Source organism: Petromyzon marinus, chromosome 32, assembly GCF_048934315.1.
Source record: "Petromyzon marinus isolate PM22_M1 ecotype Great Lakes invasive population chromosome 32, UKy_Petmar_22M1.pri1.0, whole genome shotgun sequence".
NCBI lineage: Eukaryota > Metazoa > Chordata > Hyperoartia > Petromyzontiformes > Petromyzontidae > Petromyzon > Petromyzon marinus.
In genome coordinates, this window is record NC_133698.1 from 6,201,314 (window position 1) to 6,215,851 (window position 14,538).

The 14,538-nt window shown below is 46.3% G+C and overlaps 1 protein-coding gene across 2 annotated transcripts in view; it reads right to left on the bottom strand.

Moving 5' to 3' along the window:
- Window positions 1-13,750, bottom strand: part of ABCG4 (ATP binding cassette subfamily G member 4) — a 71,204-nt gene extending 57,454 nt beyond the window's left edge. Inside the window, exon 1 of one of the 2 annotated variants that reach the window (XM_032964452.2) lies at window positions 13,045-13,750. In XM_032964452.2, coding sequence (XP_032820343.2) covers window positions 13,045-13,086 — 42 coding nt within the window. In that variant the 5' untranslated portion in view covers window positions 13,087-13,750. Of the gene's footprint in view, window positions 1-4,748; window positions 5,439-13,044 lie in introns of those variants that run through there. The other variant, XM_032964453.2, reaches the window with a different exon arrangement.
- Window positions 13,751-14,538: the final 788 nt, after the last annotated feature.

Below are 14,538 nucleotides of genomic sequence, written 5' to 3' on the forward strand. Positions count from 1 at the left end.
AAAAACCCTGTGTTAAGGATGACATTGGTCACAAAAGCCTACTATGTGTTAAACAGGGGTGCACCTGGTGAGCACGTGGATGGGTGACCACCAGGGCTCGCTCGGTAGTGTAGGCATTGATTAGGTCACCTCTGAAAAGCGCTAATAGCTCAGCGGTTTCGCATGGTAAAAACTAAATTTCGTTTAGTTTATAGTTTCATATATTAGACGTGCAATTTTTTTCGCACAAGAGACTTTTTTATGGACGTTATTTCCCAGGTAACTGCTGGTCCGTTTTTTTTTTCCTTCCAAAATGTCCCCCAATGCTTGAGGTGCGTGCCTTACTTTAGAATACAGAGAATACGGTACATCTCCTTAAATGTTGTCAAGTCTTTACGGGAGAGCGGGAGAAGAGGCAAAACACTCACAAAACACGTCTCTCTAAATAGTGCGTTCACAGTACGGGGAACCCTCCTCGCCTTGAACGCGGTTTTAACGAACGCAGCTTTGCCCAACGCGGCATTTTCCAGGAACGTAACCAGCCACCCCCACCGCCCCACGTTCAGCGAGTTTTTCCTGCACTGCATACAGGGTTTGAATACATTGAGCACTTTGTGATGGCAACGAGGTAGCAAAAACAAATTGTTGTTGCAAACAAGGTCTCCCAAAAGGCCGTGGGGTCGAAGAGCAGTCAAAACGTTTGCCGACTAGGCACTCTCATTACAGCATTGGGCCGAGTTTGGCTGTGAAAAGAGACGTCAGGAGACGAGGAAGGATTCCACGGGGGAGTGATAACGAGCAGAAGAATCCTGGCCACGTGGGACAACCGCGGCTAGAAACGAGAGGGTTTGCGGAGGTCACACGAGGCCACGCCGCAGCTAGCAAGAGGTCCTCCCGTATACCGTTTGCTTCCTCTGTTATTGTTGGAGGGTTGTCATTGGTGGGTTGAGGGTCGGACATAATTAGTACATCGGTACCATTTGGGGATAAAGCAATGTTCTGCGCCTTCAAGTTTCGGAGCCATTTGCAACAGATGCGGATTATTAAATAAATAGATTTATGGGGCGCCACGGTGGCCAGATGTTCACTACCTCACCTGGTATGCAGGAGGTTGTGGGGTTCGATGCCAACCCAGTTCTTCCCTGTGGTGGCATGGATTTTTCTCTGGGCCCTCCGGTTATTTCCACTCCACAGTTAAGAAACACGCACTTAAAAGAGTATTTGGCTGATACAAATTTTCCACACAACGATAAGCCACTCCGTTGAGCTATCATTTGTGGTGGCCAGGTAGCTTCTGAAAAAATAACTATATATAGCTCAGTAGGCCTTACCTGGTAAAACAACAAAAAACGCATAATAATAATGGTGTTTAGCTGTTGGGAGTCGACACGGCCCTTTCGTGGAGGTGGAATGTGCCGATCAATAATGTAGCCCCTCTCACCCTTCTTGAAAGCTCTCCAAACCCCGGTTGGCTCGAGAGCACTGGCTGAAGAAGCCGGGAGAGGGCCCACATGAGCACATTACGCCTATACCACGCGTGGACGATTTAGTCCACGTGCAAAGAAAGAAAGCATTCGGTGTTTAGTTACCACGCCTACGCACGTCGGTTCAGGTACCACCCTTCCCAATCTTGACCGAGGCCTTGCCTCTACACGAGAGATGGAGAGCTATGCATTTCATTTTTTTTTTGGGAAGACACGTTAGTCACTTTGCGTTATAATTTAACGTGTCTTTTTTTACCCGAACGGCATGCAATATCGCTTTTTGCAACGTCGTGAAAGAGATATCACTTCCTTTGACGTAATTATTATCGGTTTGATTCGTAATCATAATTTTTGGGATCATCCAAAAATGTTGTTTCTCGGCACCAAATGTAACCGATCTGAACAATCCGAACATCAGGAGCACATCCTGAATATCCGTACATGGAAGAGGGCAAAGCATTCCCGCTTGCCATTCAGGGCAGCACAGAACCGATTTAACACTTCATGTAACGCGGAAGGCGCGGAAGACACGCCGTTATAACGCTGTACGCTCCCGTTACAATGCGGAAGGCGCGCGCCATAACGAGGTACGCGCGCCCCATAACGAGGTACGCGCGCCGTTATAACGCGGTTTCAGAGCGGCTGACGACGAACTACTTTTTTGTACAGATCAGTACAATTCCCGAATAGATTCCCTGATAGAACAGTTAACAGTGCAGTGCAGTACGGTATGCGAATTTCCACTTCTTGCCGTACAAAAAACCGGGATACAGTGTATCATCATGGGAAGTAGAACTTCAGACATCACCACACCCTGCGACTTTTTCTTGTGGGGATACGTCAAAGAGCGTGGTGTTTTTGTGCCACCATTAGCGACTTATCTGGATGACCTCAAAAACAGAATCACGGCAGCGGTGATTTCAGTGGAAGAAGCCACTTTGAGAGGCGTTTGGGACGAATTCAACTATCGTCTCGATGTTGTCGATACAGCAGGTGGAGGGCACATAGAGCATTTATAAAATGGTTAGTAAAACTTCATAACTCATTAAAAAACCGTTTGTAACTTTGTGTAATTGTAACATGTTGCCATCGTGAAATATACTGCTTTGAAATTGGGTCAATCTTTTTGAAACACCCTGTATTTAATGTTCTCGAAAGACTTATTGATTTCCAGCAAAAGCAATCTCAGGTAGAAAACGATCCTGGGAAAACCAGGACAGGTGATCATCTATTAAGTAGAGGTGTTATTTTTTTGGTACAGAATGTGCACATTTAAATTATACATAGAGATACCTTTAAATCGCTTATCTCCATTCTTTGCCTTTCAGGCAAGTTAATGGTTTGCGTGAAACTCCTTACCAAATTCTAGATCTCACTTTGCGATTGCTAGACAACACACCAGCTATGTTCGGTCACGAGGCCTATAGACGCAGTACGACTCACAGCAGACATTCAAAGCACGAGAAAGTAGCAATTCGGTTGTCTTGTACGCATAAGGAACGTGAAAACAACTGATGACAAACCAAAGTCAGTTTAACACATATTGTAAACAAACCAAAGTGTGATAACTTATTCGGAATTATTGTCCGCATGCAACACTACTGCATTAAAAAACACATGCACGCCCACACACAGGCAGGCACACCTTTCACCGAGTGACAAGTGCACATTTAACTGAGGGAAAAAAGTATTTTATCTCCTGCTGATTTTGTGCGTTTGTCCACTGACAAAGAAATGATCAGTCTATAATTTGAATGGTAGGTTTATTTGAACAGTGAGAGACAGAATAACAACAACAAAATCCAGAAAAACGCATGTCAAAAATGTTATAAATTGATTTGCATTTTAATGAGGGAAATAAGTATTTGACCCCTCTGCAAAACATGACTTATACTTGGTGGCAAAACTTGTTGGCAATCACAGAGGTCAGATGTTTATTTTAGTAGGCCACCAGGTTTACACACATCTCAGGAGGGATTTTCAACCGGACTATGCGTTAATTGTGTTTTGACCGACCGTCTGTGTTGCTTTACATGGTTTCCAAAAATTTTGCTAAACCCTGTTTGTCTGGTATGCTTCTCTGTGTCCCCTGTTGTATCTGTGTCAGTTCCCCCTACTTGGGTGTCTGTATATACATCTGAGGTTATGTGTCTCCCCTCTCTCATAATTTAGCTCTTCTGTACCTGATGGCTGCTTGTGTTGCAACCGAAACGTCGTGCGCTATTATGTTATTTTATTATTTCTTATTTATGCGTGACTTTACCGAAAAAACCAAAGAGTATGCCCGTCTGAAGCTTGCCAATGAACATCTGAATGATTCAGAGGACAACTGGGTGAAAGTGTTGTGGTCAGATGAGACCAAAATGGAGCTCTTTGGCATCAACTCGCTGTGTTTGGAGGAAGAATGCTGCCTGTGACCCCAAGAACACCATCCCCACCGTCAAACATGGAGATGGAAACATTATGCTTTGGGGGTGTTTTTCTGCTAAGGGAACAGGACAACTTCACCGCATCAAAGGGACGATGGACGGGGCCATGTACCGTCAAATCTTGGGTGAGAACCTCCTTCCCCTCAGCCAGGGCATTGAAAATGGGTCGTGGATGGGTATTCCAGCATGACAATGACCCAAAACACACGGCCAAGGCAACAAAGGAGTGGCTCAAGAAGAAGCACATTAAGGTCCTGGAGTGGCCTAGCCAGTCTCCAGACCTTAATCCCACAGAAAATCTGTGGAGGGAGCTGAAGGTTCGAGTTGGCAAACGTCAGCCTCGAAACCTTAATGACTTGGAGAAGATCTGCAAAGAGTGGGACAAAATCCCTCCTGAGATGTGTGCAAACCTGGTGGCCAACTACAAGAAACGTCTGACCTCTGTGATTGCCAACAAGGGTTTTGCCACCAAGTACTAAGTCATGTTTTGCAGAGGGGTCAAATACTTATTTCCCTCATTAAAATGCAAATCAATTTATAACATTTTTGACATGCGTTTTCTGGATTTTTTTGTCGTTATTCTGTCTCTCACTGTTCACATAAACCTACCATTAAAATTACAGACTGCCCATTTCTTTGTCAGTGGGCAAACGTACAGAATCAGCAGGGGATCAAATACTTTTTTCCCCTCAATGTATTTCGCACAGTACGTAGCTAACCGTGCTAATCGAAGGTGCAGCGGCAGTGGTGGTGAGGGGAGAACACACAAACGTGTGCGAGTTTACAGAGCGTTTCAAGCAAAGCTCTGGCGTGATACCGTTGCACCGACGACTAATAAATGTCGCTATACACTCACCTCTACAGGTGCGAGTCTCGGTCCAATTACAGCACCTGGAGGGCACCGTGTGGCTGGAGACTGCTCACGCACACAGCAAACCCTGTCGTCTCACGCCGTGTCTGCAACACACTGTATACTAACTACCGCGACTTCTACGAGAGGACCGTTTGGGGACTTAGTTTACTGGGATGACCTTGACGCCAACATTCAGCCGCACAGCTTTCTTCGTGGGACAATTACGTTAAGCCAAGCCCTCAACGTCCAACGCACCCACAATCAACAGAAAGCTAATTAGCGTATACTTATGCGTCAGCTCCAAATGCGCTAAATAAGGAATACGTTGCGGCTGGTAGCGTGTGTGCGTGCGCGCAAGCTGTACATCGATATTAAATATTCATGCCTGCCTCAAGGCTCAAGGCTGGCTGGATGGATTGCTGGTGCTTGGTGGGGGTGGGAGAGATGCAGAGGACTGGAAGAGGCGGTCGTGACATCATCTGCTGGGGAGTGCGCAGTGGCAGGGTGGCTGCTGTTTGCCTTGTGATGTCAGATTTGAAAATGCAGCCCACCCTCTCGCACAGCTCCTCGCGAATACCCACACGGCAACCACAACCGCGCTCGCTCCGTCGCATGCAGGCACAAAAGACAAAGATTCCCAACCGTGTAGCCCTAGCAGACTTTTGGGGGCAAGTGCTGTTTCGCGAGTGGCACCCACTAAGGTCGGCACGTCCACACGGGTGGGTCGGGTGGGTGGGTGGGTGGCCATCAACCACGCCCGGCCACCGGTGTCTCCCTAGTGGTGATATTCACACATCGCACCAAGGTACTCATTTGAGGCCGAGTCGACCTGGGGGAGGCCCAGGACCGGCTCAGATAATCGTCACTGGTGTTGGCCATAGAGTGGGAATGGAACACAGGTGGCCAGGTTTGTCGTGCAGCGCACTAACCGCTACACTACCGCTCCCCACCTGCAAGCAAACACACAACACCTCTGCCATCCTCAGCGCGCCGCTCTCTGACTAAAGGCTGTAGAGGCATGGTGGGGTAGGTCTCACTGTCTGTAAAAATATTTGAGCTGAAAGCCTTTTTACAGATTAATACATGGTGCTTCAAAAAAATGTTAACACATCCGAGAATTTGCAAAAATACCACGAGAAATGTGCATCCGGGCTCTGGACACCACCTGAAGAAGATTCCAGGCACGTGTTGACAATGATGGCGAAGAAGTGGAGACTCTTTGACTTTTTGAAGCTATTAACATACATTTGTTATCATTATCCGTTCTTTTTCTATTAAAACCGATAGTCCCACGTAAGTGTTAACATTTTTTTAAGCACCCTGTATTTGTAAGTGAAATTAGTTTGTATGACAAGGGGAAATACTTGGACCGGTTTACACGGTCACAAATTTTGTAATGGCCAGCCAGGGCTGTTTTTTGGAAACGCGATGCCACTACATGCGCCGATTGTCGGTGGCAGGAGACGGATGAAACGGTACTTCCACTCTTTTCTGTGATCAACGCAAGGAAGACATCGTGCACATGAAATGGCTTTTAGTAGCGCTTTCCAACGTGCATTTTGTCCTCGGAAGAACGCACAGTTGTTTAATTGGTAACCGCAGTTTAAACAGGTCCCTGCAGGGTGGGCTGGTAGGACAAGTCTCTGCGCTGTCTATTGCTGATTTTACACCCAACAGCACGAGATTATAATCTTAGCTCTTTCGGTAAAGTCACGATTAGTATTGAAAGGGGACGGACGGACGGACACATTAATCTATTGCAGGCTGGTACACTCAGTTTACAACTTCGTTCCTACCAGTATTAGCAACAATAACGGCCGCGCTCGAGTCTGCAGTGTCAGAAGCAGTGTGGAGGGAAGTGCACCTCTGTCGGCAAAGGGTCGACTGGTGAAGGGGAGGAGCACGTGGAATCGATTCGTAATTTACCCTTGTTGTTAAGGCAGTGTGCCGTATTTAGCTCAATTACACGAGCGAGATGAATGGTGGCATCGCAAGGCTGAGCAATGCCGCATAACGTGGCTAGGTCTTCCTCCAACAGTGCCATTGGCGACTGATGATGTTATATAGCAGTCTTTTAGCGCTGGTTTTTCTATCTCTCTCCATATTTTATGTCCACATAGCAGGGGGGATTGTGTGTAAGGTCGGTATCCCATAGCAACAAAACATTAACTTTTTTTAAATCAAATTTTATAATTGTTAGGAAATTTAGCATGCCACCCCCCCCCCAAGAATTAGTTGAACATTGTACATGCCAAAATGTATTGTTAGTAATGTATTACAAATAAGAGTCGTTTTTCAAGTTTTTGCAGTTGACGTCAATGTCTTCTGGTTAGATTCCAATTCAGTATTTTGGGGATTATTATGCAAATGCGGACCATGATGGCGACACACAGAGGCCCACTCTTGTGAACAACGTCACAGTATCTTTGACATCCACTGTAAAGCAGAAGGGCGTGTATTTTTGTGTGGTTAAAATAACTGCAGTATTAAATCAGGGCGGCCATTAGATTAGAACCGTGGACATCTGCAACAAGTGGTGAGTGCACTACCGCCATGCCATGTTTCTAGTCACCCTTCCCCGTTCCGATGACGTTCGTGTACCTTATCAGCATTTCTTCCGATTCTGTTCTGATTACGTACGTTGACGTCATCGGAATCGATTCTGAATGGAATCGGAAGTCAAATTGCCATGCGGGAGGGTGTGTGGCACAATTGGGCGCCAGCTACCTTAGAATGCGGTCGTGTCGCTACAGTTCTCTGCGGTGAGTACAGTACAATGTCTTTAAAAACAGCGTCGCTACGCCTCTCCAAATAAAACTAACGCCAACCGCTTGCACGTTCCGAGATTCAGCGGTGAACGGGACCCACCCAAAGAGGGGGGGGGGGGGGGCAAAGGGAGACTTTTTCCACAGGCGCCACACAAGGAGGCCCCACAACCGACCTCATTTTTGCCGGCTTAATAAGGGGGCCCCCCCACGTGACATTCTACCCAGGCCCTATCTAGCCTGGGGCCACCAGCAACCTCGGGGCGGTCCTGGTAATTACAGTCACAAACATTTACACATTTGAACAATGGACATGTCAGGTCTTAATTACTGTAATTTAGTCCTGCATTGTATTGTTTAGCTTCATTTAGCATATTATACCAAACACCTGCACAGTATATCTGCCAATGTAACCACAATGGTCTAATTCCAAACACTGTTATTTATGTTATTCCGTCGAAAGTTTAAGAGATATTTAATATTTCTGTACCCTATGTCAGCGTAAATGTTGTGAAATATTAATTGTGAATAGGGCACGAGGCTGAGAGTCACGTGCTATGTTCTCTTTTGCACCTCACCGCCTGGGTCATGTTCTCAGTATTTTCTGCATTCGGGCGGAGGAGAACTGGAATATCTGGCGTAAACTCACACGTACGACGGTAAAACAACCAAATTTAGCTCGCATATAAACGACCTTTCTGTACTTCCTTCCATCCTACAGGTGCAGTTAATTGCGGCTATGTAGCTGCTATGCATACGGTGACTCGTAACCATTACAAGGCAGAGGTGCCGCAGAAGCCCTTGAGTCTACATCTTCCCTCTCATCTCCTTCAGGGGAGCAGAATGTGATGAGAGGGAAGATGTAGACAGAGGCGAGTCCACGTAAGATCTTGAAGTTGGCGATTCAGTTTCGTACAAATTTGTCATGTTAAATTCCATCTTTATAGTCTTTTTTTTTAACCATTGTGCTTCTTGTACGAAAGAAGAGTACTGTGGGTTGCTCAGTTGCAGTTCACTCAACATAAGCCAGCTGCCACTAGGCGTATAATCATTGTAACTGTACAATCTATATCGCTCATAAAAAGCACACGCAAGTGCCAGTTAAAGAAATGTTCAATTCATCTAATGAACTACGGAAATGACGATGACGTCTTAAAACTACAGGAAACGTTTTAGAAAGCATTGCGTTCATGAGTAGCGGCTACTTTCTTTTACCATTTCATAATTGCCTCCGTGGTCCTGAACTATTGCTGATCCAGACATTTTTGTCAGGAAATAAAATCAAATGTTAACAACAAAACGAGCAATGCCAATCACGATACGACGATATTTCAGCAACAAACTGACGACAATACGACTATCGTTGACCTCGTATCGTACGACGTTGCCGAACTTTCTCTTGGGGGAAACGTTTCAACATCGCAGTGTATCCTTACCACAACAGCGCCCATGTCAAATTCGGTGTGACCGGTGCTTGTGCGGCCAAGGGGTAGGTTTAGGAGGGCCGACGACTATCTGCCACCTGCCATACTGCGCTCGCACGACCCATGTGGAGAGGGACTGAGAGCGGGGGAGGTGTGGTGGGTGGATCGGCCACTGAACGGCACGGAGTGGAGTTTGTCTGTTCTCAGCAACTTGCGATTCTGAAAACACACCGGTTGAGAAGCACCGCTGTGGGCTGCCGAGCGGTGTTCTTCATTGCAAGGCCCGCTGGCCACTGGCGGATTCTGGGTAGCCTTTGGTGCGGCCCCCCAACAACACACAAATTTGAAAACACGTCCCCGTCCCCACTGCCACCATCACCGTACTCCTGTCAAACCCCACCACCACCACCAATGGTTTCAAATGTGTGGCGGACCTCACACCGACGATGTCTTATCAGCGAAAGTGTGGCCCTCTCCTCTGGAAACGAGTGAAGGACACCGACGTGGATGAGTGCGCCCTGGCCTGGCTGGGAAATATTTCCAAGGGGGCATTTAATAAAACGTGAAACAATAAAACAAAATGTGAGCTACGAACCTTCCTCCCTTCAAGGCCCTACCACGTTTACAGAAGCGACGGTTTCTCAGACCTCTGCAATGTATTAAGCGCAACAAATGAACAACACCGCAATTCTGCGATGTTATTGAACAAAAAAAATGTTATGATGTCAAGGATTGACGATATCAATTCAGTAAGAACACAGTGCCGAAACGTGGTACTGTACAGTATTACATTAGGACTTGGCAGTTGTGTGGATTAAACCACACGGATGTATGTTGACAAATACTGAACGGCAATGCGTTGCTGTATCATTGATGAGCCCATCAATAACCGATAACCATCAATGAAATGTCATGATTTCACTGGAGGAATGCGAGGCTTTATAGCTCTCAATACAGGAAGCGCAGCATTGCACTGCAGTCTCGTCGCAGTAAAACGTTTCGTTACAATACAAAAAAAACAATAAGGTAGTAATGATGATCAAAACGATGGCCACTTTCTTTCCAATATAATTCCAGAACAAGGCCAATTATATTATCTAATTATCGTGCCGTACGCAACCATCAATCTCAAAGCGGTACTGTGCTGTATTGTACAGTATTGTACTGTATATATATAAGACGCTGTAATTCACAATTACCTCATGTAAATGTACACATCATCATCCTGATGGATGAGTACATGACCGATGACTGTCCATGTCATTGGTTACGGCTTAATAATAAATTCCGCACACAATCACCGCGATAACGGCATACAAAGATTTACCGCTGGTGATTCGCTTATTATTATTAATCTATTACTTCTGCATTGCTGTTTTTTTAAACGTGTTATACAAGTGAACGCTGACGATTTACTCCACGAGGTGTTGTTTTAATTGTCCTTCGTACAGAGTTTGCGCGCTGTTGTTATACCACAATGTTAAATTGGATTTTTGCGATACGCGGCTCTGAGGGTTACTATCGGTCACACGGGGAGGTTACTGCAAGTCAGTAGGAATCGATTCTCGTCGACGTCCGGGAATCGATTCTCTTTCATTGAACAACGCTGTTGCCGCAAATCGATTCCTAGTTTGTCCCGCCGAATCGCAATCGCTTCCGCTTGTAAGGTTTGCCGTATCAATGATAGGCGAATTTAATCAGACATTTGATATTTCCGGAAATAAAACAACATTGTTTTCGGGGGGTGGGCCTTGTTTAAGAACTTCAAATACTCCGCCGCTATCCGTCCACCTATCACTGCAACTGGCCTTGTTTACGTGAATATTTGTGGGGTGGGTGATTAATTTAAAATAAAGGATAATATTGACCGACGCACAGAAAACGCCTGTCATCACGAGATAAAGTACGGCCTGACGTCGACAATAACAGTCCCAGCAAGGCTGCAGATTATATTTGACCATACTTCACCACGTTTGTAAAGGCGGGCGGGGGGGGGGGCATAGAAGTACAGCACAACGTGGATTTTGCTGCACTACCACCTACAGCCGACCGGACAATGCAGTCCAATAGAATACAATTCAGAGGTGAAAACTCAAACGTAACATTTGTCTAAATCGAGACACATGTGAAACTGCTGGAAGTACGTTTTTAAATTTAAGAGCTTTATAGCTCATCGGATTCCTCGAGCTGAAATAATTATTCCGATTCTTAGAACTCCTATAATCCGCGATCCTATTACCTGTACCCGCTATGATCTATGGGATGTGGGTATGCAGGGTCCCGCGAAGACGCCCGACTATCCGCATCCCCATTCTTCCAGTAATCCGCGATTATCGTTCCACGATTTTTTGTTTGTGTGTCGCAAAAAATCGGTCAAACGCCAAGCAACTAACCCCGCACCCACCCCATAATCCATCTCCCCCATTAGGGGACATCCTTTAAGTACGTACGCATGGAGCGGGGGGTTAACCCAAATGCGTACACGTGTGTATGGGTGGTGGGGGGCGGATGTGAAGCCTCAATGATAATTTGTCTACATTGGCCTTCAAATGAGGTTAGATAGTCCGGCGGTGGAACTGTTTGCTTAAACACGTTAATATTATTATTAATCCTTGATCGTTTCTGCGTGGATTAAAATATCGGCCGTTCTATAGGATTCGGGGGGAGGTCAAGTTGACAGATGTGTTGCGTACGGACTCAATGGATGGGCCCTTTAAATCCCCACGCACTTCCACGCAATGATAACAGGATCCGTGATGACGGACGGTCCCATCGTCACATCACCCGCCAATAAAACGAGAGCTCTCTCTGTGTGTGTGTGTAAGTTTGGGTAAAGTTTCTCCGGAAAGAAGAATTGTTCGAGCCGAGAGAGTGTGAACGTTCAAACATCCTCATTTTTTTGTTGCCCAACAGCGCGGGCGGAGGTGTAGTAACACAGAGCTCTGGGGGATCATCACCAATTGAAAATGACGCTGATGTTATAAGCCAGTGCAGTCAAAACAACAACAACATCACCACCACCTCCCTTTGTGTTTCTGTGCGCGTACGATTCTTACAGTGGCGTATCAATCACATTCGCCCGTAGCAAAGCCAAGCAAAGAGACCAACGACGTTTCGTGCCGATGTCGAGTTGTCGCTTGCCACAAACGCGATGGATGGACGAACAAACATTGGTCTGGGATGACACCGGCGGCGACGGATGGATCGGCTGATGGTGCCGAGACTGCCGCTTTGGTGACAAGTTTTTTTGTTTGACAGCCTCGGAGCTCGCGAGATAATAATGTCAATGTGCTTTCCCGAAGCCTACGCAGGGTGTACACAGGCAACCGCATTGTGTATACTGCATGCAGTCTACACACACACACTTTGGAGAGAAAGGCGCTTCATGCCGAGCAGTTTCATCAAACCCGTGGACACGGTGGCACTGCTTCGCTGCCGAGTGCGAATGGAAGCGATTTACACGCACACACACATATACATATAGATAATTGCATATATATTGCAAGGTGTTATATGGGTGAATTGCAGGAGGCGCACAACACGCCTGGGGTTTGCTGTGCGTGTTGATTTGAGCAATGCAAAATGAATACAAACTTCCACGGTGGCAAAGAGTCCAACGAGTTACACAAATATACTGGACGTGTACTGTATTGCCGTGTACAGAGTGAACGAGACAATGTTTAGTATGTGTGTGTATGGAAATCATTGCACAGCACAAATTTAAATATCACAGACTCGGCAAATTAATCATAACCGGTTTGTATATTAGAGTACTGTACTCTATACATATTACTATACACACCTATATCCCATTACATATCGATTGTAAGCTTACCCTTATAACATTAAATGGGTTTGTTTGTTGGCAGCAGTGGTGCATGATCACAAATAACAACAAACTCTCCACATTCGTCAGTCTATAGGCGAAACAACACACAAAATAGACGACGTTTCGGGGCAACGACCCTTCATTTTATCAACACTTTTATATATCAACAAAAACACACATCTTGCACGTGCAGACATACAAACCACACGTGTGTGTGTGTGCGCGTGTGCGTGCGTGTGCTATGTAGTAGTGGCATAAACACACAGACAGACAACACACACCTTGGCTATCTTGGAGGAGAACGCCGCAGTAAGGCAAGCCATACGTGGGATGTGAGCCCACGATCGCACCGAAACACGGGGGAGTCGATGCTGCTGATGCTGCGGCTCTCAGCGACAACAACAGCCAGCAATGACACAGCCTCTAACAACAATGAAGAGAGAGAGAGTGTGTGCGTGTGTGTGTGGGAGGAGTGAGAATTAAATGTTGATGATGATGGCATCTGCTGACCAGCTCAGATGCAGCACAATGCGCGCCTGGCCAGCAGCAGGAGCAGGCGACGCTGATGCTGGTGGTGGTGCTGCCCGCATCACGTGGCCACGCAGCGACTGCCTCCCCCCCACCACCATTCAGTGCTCGGGACAGAAGTTGTTTGTGATGCTGTTGTTGTTGTTATTGTTGATGATGGTGGTTGTCGTAAACAAACCAAGCAAATGCTTACACGGATCCGGGGAGTTCACTGGTGGGAAGTGGTGGTGGTGGTGGAGGGGGAATTCGTGACAAATATAAAATAGTGTACATAGTGAACAATAAACCCGTGTTGATTAACATAAGCTGCATTCGTTAACATAGAGCCGATTAATATTTAGTATTAATTGTCGATGCCTCCTGTTATCTCACCAGGATGTTATAAATTCGCTTTGGGAGGGGTGGAGGGGTGGTGGGCCGTGGAGTGCGCAAAAATAAATGTATGATGCGAGCCCCCCCCAATGGGATAATTCACAACCCCACTAACGGTGGTGGTTTTGGTGGTGGTGGTGGTGAAGTTGTGAACTCCCCAAGCGAGTATAACTCGCCACAGTTCGGGAAGCGTATTTAGACATTAAAGAGCGCGTGAGAAGTGGTGATTGAGAGCGAGAAGTTGCATCTGGTCTGGGACTAATGCAAACGGTGTGAATGTGATTGACGATGATAACGGCGTGAAGTCATTGATGGAAGCGTGCTGCTCAGGCAATTGATGTCGGTGTGAAGTCAGGGTTATGTTATGCACGTGTACATGACGGTGTATATGATAGCAGAGGTAATGATGAGTTGATGCTGCTGATATATTAAGGTGGTGCCAGTAGGAGTTTGCATCTTCTCGCCGTGCTTGGCGTGGATTTTTCTCCGGGTCCTCTGGTTTTCAACCTCCACATTTAGAAACAATCGTTTAGATTATATTTGGCTGCTATACATTTCCACGTGATAAGCCACTTCGTTGAGCTATCATTTGTGATAGCCAGGTCGCTTCTGAAAAAGAGCTATACAGCTCAATAGGCCTTCCCTAGTAACAAAAATATATATTACAAAAAATGAAGTTCAGGAGATAGGAGAATGTAGAACAGATGTCGAGTTGTGAGTTGGTGAGTGCCATTGTTCTCGATCTGATTAAGAGAGCACCTCCCGTGGTGATGCTCACATCGGTGATCGTTGTCAGTCGGAGTAAGATGCACCCATCGCCCCCTCCCCAAACACGTGTCAATAAAGCTATACAAATGTGGTCACACGAGCACCTA